Source organism: Rhinolophus hipposideros (assembly GCF_964194185.1).
Source record: "Rhinolophus hipposideros genome assembly, chromosome: 24".
In the NCBI taxonomy this organism is placed as follows: Eukaryota; Metazoa; Chordata; class Mammalia; order Chiroptera; family Rhinolophidae; genus Rhinolophus; species Rhinolophus hipposideros.
The window spans coordinates 24267072-24280863 of NC_138070.1; the positions used below are offsets into that span (position 1 = coordinate 24267072).

The 13792-nt window shown below is 40.1% G+C and overlaps 1 protein-coding gene across 4 annotated transcripts in view; it reads right to left on the reverse strand.

The window, feature by feature from the left end:
• Positions 1-1656: 1656 nt before the first annotated feature.
• Positions 1657-13792, reverse strand: part of MSANTD2 (Myb/SANT DNA binding domain containing 2) — a gene marked incomplete at its 5' end in the record, with an annotated part of 30341 nt that continues 18205 nt past the window's right edge. The window contains 3 exons of one of the 4 annotated variants that reach the window (XM_081037976.1): positions 1657-4306; positions 7825-7885; positions 9438-9693. In XM_081037976.1, coding sequence (XP_080894102.1) covers positions 3454-4306; positions 7825-7885; positions 9438-9693 — 1170 coding nt within the window. In that variant the 3' untranslated portion in view covers positions 1657-3453. Of the gene's footprint in view, positions 4307-6823; positions 6938-7824; positions 7886-9437; positions 9694-13512; positions 13603-13792 lie in introns of those variants that run through there. The other 3 variants (XM_081037977.1, XM_081037978.1, XM_081037979.1) reach the window with 3 other exon arrangements.

Sequence of the window (13792 nt, forward strand, 5' to 3'; positions counted from 1 at the left end):
GGCCGCAAAGGCAACAGAAATAGATAACTGCCAGTCTCATACCTTTATGCAGCGACCTACAAACTTGGAATTGTGAAATAGACTGTGTGTGTGCGCTGATTTGGTTTTTCTATTCTATCACACTCATATTTTTCTTGACTTGAGCCTACATTGCAAACCACCTCTTGTAAACATCTCTCCTTTGTTTCCAGACCAGGGTTAAATCACCCCAAATAAGTAATTCCTTCCCAGAAATGCAGTACAAAGTCTCTTGGTTGTGTATCCCAGGAATACCAAAGCACCTACACAGGCTGTGCTCATCCTTATTAAGTGCTACTCGTAAGACAGAGCCTCAACACTCACTCTCTGTAGCTAACTTTTCCTTTAGAATTCGGATCCCAAATAATCTGCAGCATCAAAAGTAAAGCTGCAACCCAAGATCTGTAGGTGGTCAATGTTTCCAGGTGACACAAGGCCCGTCTGTTCAGGACTCTCACTGCCCTCACCCCAAAGAGCTTCCACTGTCTCCTATTCCATCTACTTCTCCTGACCCAAAGGCAGGCAAGTGGTAGTAGTTAGCAAAGCAGCTCCATTACCTCAAGTTTTGCCAAGATGCGTTTTAGGGTAAACATTGCTCTCTATTCTTGTGTAAAATGAGAACATTGGCACAGATGAACTGTGAGTGACATGTAGCGTGCAAGAGATAAGTTCATAGTTCCATATTGTAAAAGACTTAGCATTTCTTCCAGTCATACTTCATCTTATCTCTTGTACAGTGTTTTCTAATGCTGATTCTTATCTGTGAATATAGTGTCTCTATCCCTTTGTATCAGTTATAAAGCTTCATGAAGGTCTACATAGTCCACGTTTTGTTTTTAGCAATGCTCATGTAGTTGTCTGACACCCTGCTGTCCTCTTTTCTAGAATGTTCTGACCAAAGAGACTGTATATTCAGTATCGGCAAGCTACCTTCTTTCCAAGTCTCCATTTCCCAATGCTTAGCTTGGTCCTCTTGCCCTACCTCTCACCCATTCCAAGCCCAATGTGAAATCATGGACTAGATCAGTCTTTGCAGTCTTCCCCATGCTTTCACAGTGGCCTGGCAGTACCCCATTTTCAGTAATGTGAGGTGGCTCTAACACATCTCACTCAATGTCCACAAAACACTCTGCCACAGCTACATACCCAACAGCAATGGAAAGTGGGATCAAGAAAAAAAAATGCACAAAGCATAATGTTAGTTTTGGGGTTGATCAGTGGCAGAGTTTTAGGGATGCCATGCAGTATTCCTGGTAATAATGCTTTTTCCTGCAGCACTCAGCACTGAATACTGTGAAAGTATTGCTACAAGACGGTCAATGGAGCCTCAGCCTATAGGACTATAATCCTAAATTCCAAAGAAGAGCAAACACATGACAATTTCCTCGGGCCCATAGCTGTAGACTGGGCCCAAGGAGAAGGGGTGCTACACTCAAACATTCCTGAATATTTATACACGTCCTTAAGTAACACGTTTTTAGCAGCTCACTTCAGTAAACAGCCAACTCCATAAACCTAGACTCAAATGACATTAATAAAAATCATCTCCATGATTATAGGCTCTCTAACCATTAGATATGTAAGCATCAACCAACCAAGAGGTATCAGTATGACAAAAATCACTGATTTGAGACCATTCAGGGAGCGAGGAAAGAATATTTTTTATTAATATGCAATTTTATCTTCTGTAGTATAGAAAAATGGAGAGAATTGTAGCTCGTTCCTAGATTTGCAGTCCATTTAAAGTAGAGCACCTGAGAGATGTGAGGGAATCACTGAAAATAAATAACCAATCGACCAAGTCCCCACCGTGACACCAAGGTGATCCCTGACTTCCCACTAGCAAGCTGCTCTTACCCAAGAGTACTGACCTCTAAGCGGAGTACTGGATGAGCCGCAGCAATCTCGGAAGGATATAACCGTGGTAGGTCCCTGCCTAATGAACTGATAGCTCACAATGTCCTCTGCTATGGATCACTTAAAAACTTCTTTAGATGTTTCTATTGGCTCTTCTCTCCTTTTAACATGCAGTATGATGACACTGATTTCTTCACTTTACTCCTTGAGAGCTGCCCCTGATTACTTAGTGTGAAAATGAGGAATGAAAGTCTCATACAGGGGCGGACGGGGTGGCTCAGTTGGTTACAACGCCAGCTCTGGGCAACGGGGTTGCCGGTTCGATTCCCACATGGGCCAGTGAGCTGCGCCCTCCGCAACTAGAATGAAGTCAATGAGCTGCCGCTCAGCTCCCGGGTGGCCAGATGGCTCAGCTGACTCAGCCACAAGGTTGCCGGTTGGACTCCCACCAGGGATGGTGGGCTGCGCCCCCTGCTACTAACAACAACAACTGGACCTGGAGCTGAGCTGCGCCCTCCACAGCTAAGATTGAAAGGACAACAACCTGACTTGGAAAAGTCCCGGAAGTACACACTGTTCCCCAATAAAGTCTTGTTCCCCTTCCCCAATAAAGTCTTTTTTAAAAAAAAAGTCTCTTATACATTAATGTACTTAGGGTCAGAAGGAATATCCTAGTCATTTAAAAAAAACAACAACAACAACGAAATGTCCAAAATGTCCAATGACCTTTGGTACATTCTAACAAGAAATAATGACATTGGTCAGTCAGGTGCAGAGAACAGAAGAAAGTGAAGGTATCCTGCTTTTTTTTTTTCTGTTCATTCTCAGCAGTAAGTCAGAGCACAGTCCCCACTGCCAGTGCAGCCATACTCTGTTACAAAAAGCTCAACTAGTATGCCAAGAGGCCAGGAATGACTTTAATTTTTTTTTTTTTTAAAAAAAGTTTAAACGTTAACACAAACGTAAAGCTGGTACATCACAGAAACAAAGGTCTTTGCAGGCAACACTGATTGGGAATAGCAAAACACTTGGTTGGTGAAAAAAATGAAACTCTAAATTATATACAATAGTAGCTAAAGGTGATATTGAAAAACAGTCTTATTTACTGTGACTCAAGATTTAACTTGCCATTATCTATTGCTTATTTATTCAGGGTTGTAAATAATACTTATATAGAGACAGAGAGATGTGTAAAAATGAAACATTGTGAAAAAAATACAATTCTTCAATTTCATATGAAACTCAAAGTATAAGTTTTGTCCAATATGGAATGTACCTACATTTGTTTATATTAGGGCTCTAATATCCATTTAAAAATTATTTTTTGTTTTAAAAAAGAAACAGCTGACCCACTATGCAAGTTCGCTGTATATCTTGCTTGCTCAAAATGAGCATTTTCAGGTGAGGTCTGTTGTGTTTGCTCAAAGTCTACTGTGATTCCTTAGAAGTTGTACTGGCCCAATCGTGGAAAGAGTTTCCATGACGAGTCTGATGGCAGCATCTGGATGAGGGACAGTCTGGGCAATGAGAAGTTGAGAAGAGGGAGATAAGAGCCCCAATCTTTATGAAGGATGACATTCAGTTGTTAAATTTTAAGGGGTATCCGATGGCTTTTTCCAGGCACTCAACTAAAGAGCCAGCGGAAAGAAAATCTCTCTCTACTTCCACAAACTTGATGTAGATGGATTTGGGGGAGACTCCGGGATCCACAATACAGTTCTGAGACAAAAACCCATTAATACCAACCCAATCTTTGCTGAAGGTTTTGGTGTTTGCTTGGAAATGTAAAAATAAGCATTGCTGCAGAGTCCTGACCTCAGCAATCCCGAGGTAGCAATAGATAATTCGGGTGGGTTCTATTTCCACCTGTAACGAGGCTTGTGCTGAAAGGGTTTCTAAGTCAACCCGGCCCTCCTTTCCTGGGTCCAGGGAACTTGACTCCATGTGGGGTGAGGAGGGCCTCTCAATACATTCTTCATAGCCAATGGCATAAAGGCCTGGGCTTTTGGGAATGCCTCCTGGCAATAAATATTGAACAACGTTCCCACCAGTTGGTTTGGAGTGGGCAATGGGTATCCAGTCAATTTCCATGTGCAGCTCCAGGCACCTAGCTTCACTAATAGTGATCTCTAAAAATTTGTAGTAAACATTTTTCCAGTTCATTTTCTGCACACGGGTCATAATGATCCGTCCCTCAGGCTTCTCAGAGTTGAAGTACTCCCGGAGTCGCTTGCCAAGGGGCACCTGGGAGCTGATCTCAGCATAATGGTAGCGGATATCCTCTTTCCAACGGGTGTTATAACCAATTCCAAAAATGGCCAGTTTATTAGAAAGATGAAGCCTTGAAAAGTCTGTCCAGCTCTGAAACAGTTCCCATTTCAACTGTACTGATTCCAAAATCTGAACAATATTCTGCATGATGTCTCTCTTCCTAAAAAGAGAAGTGAAAGTCAAATTCCTCAGGTGCCTTGATCAGCACTGTTCAACAAAATTTTCTGTAATGATGGAAATATTCCATATCTGTGTTGTCCAATACGGTAGCCATTAGCACTTAAAATGAGGCTAGGGTGAGTGAGACATTAAATTTTTAATTATAATTTGAAATTACGTTTAAATAAACACATGTGACTAGTGGCTACCATATTGGACAGTACAAGTCTAGATAATCATAGTATTAAAATCTGAGAAACACCAACTCCCCCGCAGGAAGCTTCTAGAAATTGATAAACTGCTTTCCATTACTTATAAAGTCTGGCTGTATTAATCTTAGTAACTATTGATACATAAGACCCTAGGACTTCAGAAACCCAAGGATCACAAAATTTTTAAACTGGCTGTTACAATGTGCATGATGGACTTCAAACCTAAGTACCAAAAGCAGGCGAAGGATGCTATACTCGGAAAGGTATCCAGTCTCATTTAAAATAATGAACAGCTTAATTTCTAACCGGGAAATTCTGAAAGTTTAATAATTTTGGCCCATACATGCTTGCTGTAGGAAAATAGATGACTGATTATCAGTCATAACCTGATAAAAAACAAAATGACGTTTTTTCTATTTGTCTGAAATTCATTACTACTATCAAATTTAAAAGAACTGTTTAACACAGAATTAAGACCCAAGAATTCAGGTGGAAAAGGTCCACATTAGGCTTAGCTTTTAAGAGAAAAATTCAAGATAATGAGATTTTGAGACTATTCTAGAAAATATTTTATAAAGGGAAGCAAAAGAAATCTCGATTTTGATTTAGACAGTTAACAGAGTAAAAACAGAAAATGTAGGAAATTCTTGTTACACATGCTGCTTAACTCATAATTGTAACTGATACCTCATGGTGATAGACAGATAGATAGATAGATAGATAGATAGATAGATAGATAGATAGATAGATAGATAGATAGATGATAGATAGATAGATAGATAGATAGATAATTACAAGTTTGCTTTTCAGGTATGCCAAAACTGATACTGGAAGACTGAAGTTTGTTAAATCTTAACTTAGCAACAAACTATTACCCTCTACATCAATCATAGACTTAAGCTACAAAAATACTCAGCTACCACTCACATACAATCAAATGTATGCAAGGAAGAGGGTAGATGCGCTGGTTTACTAACAGCTTCTTGGAAGGACAGAGACCCGGGAAACTTCCTATTCAATGCTCAAATGTTCCAGAGGGGAAGCTTTTGGAACAAACTGGGGGATCTTCCACACAGTCATTCTCAGTTTGTCCTTTTACTCTCCTTGACTTTTTTTGTCAGATGACAAAGAGCTCACATTTTGTTATCAGCTGCTTCTTGGAGCTAAAAACTGTGCTGGATTTATCCTCTACCCTTTAGTTTGTCTTGAAAGTTTCTCGAATATCAGAATGGCCATCTACATGAAATCACTGCATTCCTGGTGGCTTGTCCCTCTTCGCAGAGTACACAAAGGCACTTGATTGCTCTTCTAATATTTATACTGTGGTGCTTGTGAGGCTAAGTAAGATACAGAATCATGTTTCCGCATGGGTCAATGCTTTAAAGAGAAATAGCCACCATCCTTCCGTGTCCTCTTTTGAAGTATTTCACTGATCTCAAGGAGGACTAGTCTAAGGAATTGGGATGGAGGGCAGAGATATATGCTTGTTTTGCTCAATGGTGTATCACAATGCCTGCCATACAGCAGGTACTTGATACGTAAGTGTTGAATAAATGAGTAAAATAGGTGACTCTTCTTTATGGAAGACTATAACTATAGGTTATGTCAGCTCATTCAGGTTGGTCCCCCCTGTAACACACCTACAGAGAAAGAATACCAATGCCCAAATGCATTATTGTACCCAGCGCTATCACGGCCCCAAATCATCAGTGAAGAATAGCGCTGAGGAAACTGTTGCACTGCAAAATCAACTGCCTATTAGGAACTTCTATAACATTTCTCACCTTGCGATCTGAAACCTGGAGAAGGAGCAGCACAGGCTGAGTATTTCTGCAGAGCCTGTCAGTTTCCCGCCCTGCTGATCTGACCTCAGTCTGAAGCTCCCTGGGCTTAAGACTCATTGTAAGCTTTTCAAAGCCATGGGGCACAATGAGAACTAGACCCAGTTATTGAAATGGTCCTTGAAAACTGTCATATTTCCTGATTGCTGACGTTCCAACCAGAGGAAAAGTTTGCATAGTTTGAGGTTGGTGACACCAATTCTGTGAAGTTTGAGTTCATCCCCAGTTACATTAACAGGGTCCCGAGTGGTTAAAGGGAGAAATGGGACATTTTAGTGAAAGATACCATGGCCTCTTTGGAGAATAGGGGTCCGAAGGTATAGGCTTGTAATAACTCATTTTTGAAAATACTCATCAAAGTTTCCCTTCCTTTGGGATATTTTGATGTCACAATTTAAAAAGAGACCTACCTCCCAACAAGAGATGGCCTCAAACTTACTGATCAGAGTCACAAACTTCTTTTTTGAGGAGTAGGAAATGGTTACAATTTGGGGGAACAATTCTTGATCCCTAAACTTTCACCCTCGCCCCAGACATGGAATCAGCTGACACTGGGAATTCTTTGGTTCCAGAGATACTCTGAAAAAGGAACAAGCGTTTTAAAGGGGTGTTGGTGGCGGTGGAGGTTTGCTGAATGAAAACAACTAACAGTGTTTCTTCATTACGTGGCTTATTATCTATCACAGTCCTCTCCACCTGACTCTTCCTTTTTATTTTTCCTCCACCATCTCTCAAACATCAGGATTACCTGTGTTGCGTGAGGTATACCAGAATAAGTGGGTGCTATTATTGCTCCACGCTTACCAGGTGAAAAAATGGTGGTCCTCACATTCCTCCATGTTTATCTTTTAATATATTCTCCTCAATAATTAAATTCAATCAGAGATTTACTTAAAGTTATTTAAAAGAACTGAAAACATGATATATCTGGAAACTCAAAGAGAACGGTGATGTTCTTATAAAAGAGATACTGCTAAACTCTCAGGGAGTAGATAGGTGACACGAGCCAGTGGAAGGTCCTGGTCCTCGACCTTTTCAGTCTTTCCTCCAGTTACTGCTTCCTTTCCCACATGTATAAATAGGTCATCGAAGAGCTTGCTTTTTGATTCCCCAAATGTGATATTATTTAAGAAATTTAAGTATCCCTCTAGCCCTTCTATCATGTCACTTAACTCCAGATAAACGCAGGGACCTGTGACTCATCTTTCTATCTTATTTAAACACCCACATATCTCTATCCACACACAGTACACCACAAACACGCTTATTTTCACGTAACGTACATCTTTCTTCTTCTTGTATACAAAATTCTCAATGTGTTAGGTTAACCACTGGGAGGCTTCTGCTAAGAAGATGAGGACGAACGACTAGACATGCTTCCTCAGTGAAATGGTTGAAGAAGCACCTTCCCAACGGTCGTTCAACTTAGACAAATACACTTGGTAAAAGGTAAAGCCTCTACTTACTGTGCTTCTTCAGAAGATTCTTGTTTTATTTTTAATGTTCTCTTTGTGACAGGTATTTCATCTGAAAAACAGTGTTTGACACAAATTATATTTTCCTAAGTGGTGGAATACATTTATGTAGACACATAGCTGTAAGTTTACTGTTCATTCCGTACTTTCCAAGTTGAGGACGTAATTCTAGTTTCAACGCCAGATTTATAAATATAACTCTTACATAATGAGATGCATACATTCATATGCAAGATCAGAAACTAGCTCTGTAAATATAAAATTCTTCAAGGTCACCATTAAATTTCTAGCTAGCAGCTTAAAGCTGAATTTCACTGCAAATGTGATTTTTAAAGAAACAAGAATGAAAATAATTCTGTGCTCTTTAGATGTTCTAGGTAGGTTTTTACATCGCAATTATTCCCCCAATATCAGGATCAACAAACTCTGCATGTTATTTTTCCCAAAAGGTTTGGGTGACTTAACTTTTTACAGCAAAACCAGAGTTATACCAAAGTAATGAAGACCTTATTACTGTTTTGAAATTAAGAGGTAGTGATCACTTAGCATCTGCTTTTATTTCCTTCCAATCTTTAAGTCTCTCTCTCACATCGTGTTCGTCTTAACAGTTTTATAGCCTCTTTCTTCTCTCCCTCTCTTCCAGTATTTGAGGTTATTTTTAAAAACAGCAGTTATAAGAAATATTAACATTTAATCTTAATCCTGTTTCTTTTGAATTAGCATTTCTCCGTCAGCAGGAATTCTGTAAAACTATGTCCCTGGACATTTATCTTGAGCTGGGGAAGCACACTGATAGTGCCAGTCCTCCTGTACTTCCTTGGGGTTGCCTGAGAACCTCACTGGGGAGTAACAACACTTACTTGTAAGTGACTACTCATCACACAAACTACTATTAATGTACAGTGGCTATAGCAGAAACGTGATTAGTACTCCTAATTCATGAAAATCAAAATTGGAGCATTTGCTACAAAAAGCAACTACATATACTCTTTTATTAGGCCATACAAGTTGAGATTTGATGGCCAGGAGTTTCATTTTCCATTTTTAAGGCTAAGACTGGATAAATCACTGTAGCTATTGTTGGGATGGGACCTTTACAAAGTCTGAAAGAGTATGATCACTGATAAAGCTCAACTATGAGCTCTTTTCAAGACAAACCAAGGCTTCCCTTCATTTTTTGTTCAGATTGTAGTCTGGGAGAGGATCTTTTCCAAATCACACACAGAAAAGAAAAAGGATTTGGGATGAAGGAAGAAAAAGATATAGTTACATCTGTAGCAGTTGGGCCAAGAGTCAGTGCTCGTGGCTGTCATCTTAGAACTAGGGGGTACAGGATATTTAAAATTGCATAGGATTTTGTTACTGAGCTTCCTGTGTAGCTCAGAATGAGGAATTCTATGTCTTTAGGTTTGCTGATACCCGTATCACCAAACGACCAACACCAAGCACTAATGGGCAGGTGAAGGTGAAACCAAGGATGCCCAGAGTGCCCCACAGAGGGGCTCTGCCTTGTGCCGACCCAGGCATCGGTACCAATCCCAGTGCACACAGAAAGGTATATGTACACACACACACGAGTAGCACACATATGTCAGCTTTCTTACCCAATTCCTGATCTGTTGGGTAGCCATGGAGATCCTGACTGTGGTTTCCCCAGTCCTCCTGTGAATACTCCTCCATAGTGCTGCCATCTGACTCCAGCTCCTGGTACAAGCCACTACTGTTAATAAGTACAGGCTGGCAGGGCTGAGCATCCCATCCTCCCTGACCAAACACCTGTTCCAACTGTTCAAATGTGTAACTGCTCTTTCTTTTCCCAACACCATGTTCTTTCACCCGACTGTAACACCTGCGAAGGGTCTAAGACACAAAGTCTTTTGTTATTCCTTTAAAGCTGTACTTCCTCTTCCAGGTACGGACCACAGATATTAATTACTATTAGACAGACACAGACAGACAAACATAGACACATTGTTACAGGATTGCTAGATTTCAAATTCATTATTATATTAGAAAAAATACTAATTTAGCATTTACTCAAACATGTTATAATTCAAACAATTATTTTGCAATTAATTATCCATTAAACAAGAAACATTACAACATTATTGCATATACCCCATACACGTTTATGCCCCCTCCCCCACTTCAAAAGAATATGGGGGGGAAAAAAAAAACAAAAAAACAAGAAAACAAGAAATACCAGCCAGCCAATAGGATGTACCCCTGCCACAGAAGAGAAAGAGCTGCTGTTGTGCCAGAATTTAGAAAAAGGGAGGAAGGGAAGACAGAAAGAAGAATTCCCAAAGCAAAGAATATCACCTTCCTTACTCTCGATTAAGAAGGATTACAGGATAAAATCAATTGCCTAAACGAATCAGCTAGTAAAACATACTACTTACATAGTCCATATTCCTTACTGACTCATTCTGTCTTTGGGAAAGTTGCGAAAAGAGGTCAAATCAATAACGCTACAGATTCCCAGTCTCAAACATCCATTATCAAGAAACAATACACTAGGGGCAGCCAGTTAGCTCAGTTGGTTAGAGCGCGGTGCTCGTAACAAGGTTGCCGGTTCCATCCCCACATGGGCCACTGTGAGCTGCACCCTCCACAACCAGATTGACACAACTACTTGACTTGGAGCTGATGGGTCCTGGGAAAACACACATAAAATAAATAAAAGTTAAAAAGAAAAAAAAGAACAACACACTAATACCTATGTCTAAAAACGAGCCAATAAAACTAGTCTATTTTCCAGCTCAAACTGCCAGCTAAACCAATTTCACTTCTCTTTCTGCCTCATGGCACACAGCAAATAAATATCATTATGCAAGTTCAAAGATAAAACCTGGATAATTTTATTATCTTGCACAACCCTTCAATTTTCTTCATGATCTTCTAAGGCATATTTCTGATTACTAGCCCAGTTTCCTTAGTTTAATGGTACATCTTATTCTATCTTACACAATATTTCAAAAGATAAATGAAGGACTTAGTCCCAGCTTCCAAATTTAGTTTAGTTACACTGAGTCTCTATTCCATCTCTGCCTTCTGTTGCTCCTTCTACTCTAGTGGGTTCCACTTGGAATTTTCTGGAGACAAGACCCTTTATCTCAGGTGGCTCCCAAATGCTTTCTAACCTAACTGTGCAAAACCAGTTCACCTAAGACGTAATGTGTATGCATTATCCAGATTATGAATTTCTCCTGAGATTATTTTCCATAAGATATCACCTGTTCTCACCAAATGAAAATAACTCAAAAATCTTTATAGCGCCTCATGAAAGCTTAGTATCTTTAAATTACAGTTGACAAACCACAAGAAGACAGTATCTTAAATACTTTGTGGATCTGTCCCTTGATGCCAGAAATCCAGATGGGCAAAGGAATAATAACTGTATGACACATACGATGATCTTTCTCAGATATAAAGAGAGCAGTGAATAACGTCACCCTGTCCATCCTAAAACCGGCCAGCCTACCCCCTGCATAAGCACCTTCCTCATTCTCCCTCTCGAAATCTCTTCTGGTGCTTTAATTGACTCCTTCAAGAATGAAGGTTTCTGATATTACACTCTTTAAAAGTACTCCTTCCTTCTCTTTGTAAAGGATAGTCACAAGTACCTAACACTAAACTTTCTAGAACAAATCAGAAATGAATTTGGGCTATGTGTTGTCAGCAGCGCTTCCAATGGAAGGAGACAAATGCTGGCAGCAGACCTCATTGGACTTTCTACAAACCCCCCTTTCCCAGTGCCCTCTGCCCTCCTGGCAGGGATTGGAACTGGAATTGCAAACATCTCCTGCCAATTTATTTTTATCTCACAATGTCTAGCTGCTGCCTCTAAGAACACCCCAACCACTCTTTTCGACTCCTCCAAGGACCGTAAATGGAGAGTCCTAGCCGTGTCCCTTTCACCCTTGCAAGGCCATAAATAGAGCTGGAAAGCACGCCAATGCTCACAGCTGACCGGCTGCCTTAGAGAAGAGCCCTCAGCACACAATGGACCCAGTCAGCTCTGTCACTGAGGGTCTTCTCAGAAGTCAAGGAATACAACTAAATTCCTTTGAAGAAAGGTGCCACACTTCTCAAGATGGAGGCCTAGCAAAGCCACCACACTCTGACAATACACATGGTGGGAAACCACAGAAAAGATTTACTTTCTTTGAAACCACCAAATTGAGCTGACGATTTCACTTGGCTTATGTTAACTGTGAATGAGAAAACTAGTAACATCCAATGGTTTTAGATATGGAAGAACAGTCAGATGATATATTTTATATTTCTTTGTAGTGTACATATGTAATACACTTTAATAGTTAACATGCTGAGTATGTAAAACATCTATTGGGGGTCTGAAGGAAAAATACGTGGTAATCTTCCATCATATGATAAAATCTGATGTAATGAAATAATGTTAAAAAGATTTCCAAATTGATTTTTACTCTCTGAAAATATCAATACACGAGGTACCTTCTGGGTTCAGTAAACAACACTGATTCAAGGAGAGGCTGTTTACATAGGACACATTAACTAAGAGAGAAAAAAAGAAAGAACTCAAACATCAGCTTGACTGCTACTGCAAGAAAACACTGGGATTTAAACTAGAGGGACTTTAGGAATGGATAAAGAGGACATACGGACACCTTCCAATTCTCAGCACCCATAATAAATCAGACAGGTTACACTTTCCACACTCTGAATGATTCACCAAAGCTTATAATTAAATAATTGTGTGTCCAACAGTCCTAAACAAGCCAACTCTAAATCTGAAATTAAGATAATGCTCCAAATTCTAGGAAAAACGAAGTCTCACTTCCTATTTTGGACAGCTGCACCAAACTCAACAAGAACCTCAGTTGAGCTTTTCTTGGAGAACCATTTCCTATTTCCTGCTCAGCATAAAAACCTTGCTTCCCTTCCTTCTTCCTTTATCTCACTCATCTTAGAAATTTATAGTAACTTAAACTCTAGCATTTTTAAAAACATTAAGATCTCAGGGGGAAAGAATTGGCTTAAAATTATTAAAGACTGTTCATTCACAATTAAGAACACTTTCCTTATTGTGAGAAATTTGCATCGCAAATCGAGGCTACTGTCTCCTCCCTGGCGGAAGAGCTGCATCTGGAATGAGGTCACAGGGACAGAGATCAGGAGGAGTCCAGAAAATCCGGATAGGAGAACTAAAGTGTAGGTAACAAATTGGTTAGGTGGTCAAATCAGAGTTCATAGGTATTTGATTTGGAAGAAATGCCAGGCGCCAAGTGAATGCTTCCTAAAGCCACCGTGCCAGTTGCTTAATGACTACAAAAGGAGAACCAAAGAAAAGACTCGAAAGATGTCCCATTACCAAAGCAGGGAGAAAAATGATGGCTGACAACTGACAATTTCTAGACAGAGGGCAAGTTTTGCCCAAGTTTTTAAGATTAGAGTGAAAAGAAATGAGAGAATAAAGATGACATTCATTGTGGATGAATGTAAGGGGAGTCTACGGGGAGGGAGGGGCAGGTAAACAAAGGCAGGAGTTTTAGATGGGCAGGATTGGGGGGTTCAACGGCAGCGATGCAGAGAAAGACCCAGGGTTACAGTACACGTAACATTAAATACAGTGCACAACGCAGCTATCTTGCCAAAGTAAGTAAATCCAGTATTGGGTTGTATAAGCAGAGGAATCACATGTAAGCTATGAAGGTGGCTCTTCCTCTCTATTCAGCACCGGTGAGGCCACAGCTGGAGCACAGCATTCAGTTCTGGGCATCGAACCAGCTACAAGAGAGGGAAATTGTAGAGTTCAGAAAAGGGCAAATAATATAATGAAAGGCTTGGAAAATAAGATCTGTAAGTACGCCAGTGGTTTCATCAAAGCCCTTTCTGACATTATATAAGCTACTTTGGGGGTAAAAAAAAAAAAAAGTTTGTTTTGCGTCAGTGTCCTCCAATCCTTCCCTCGACTGTC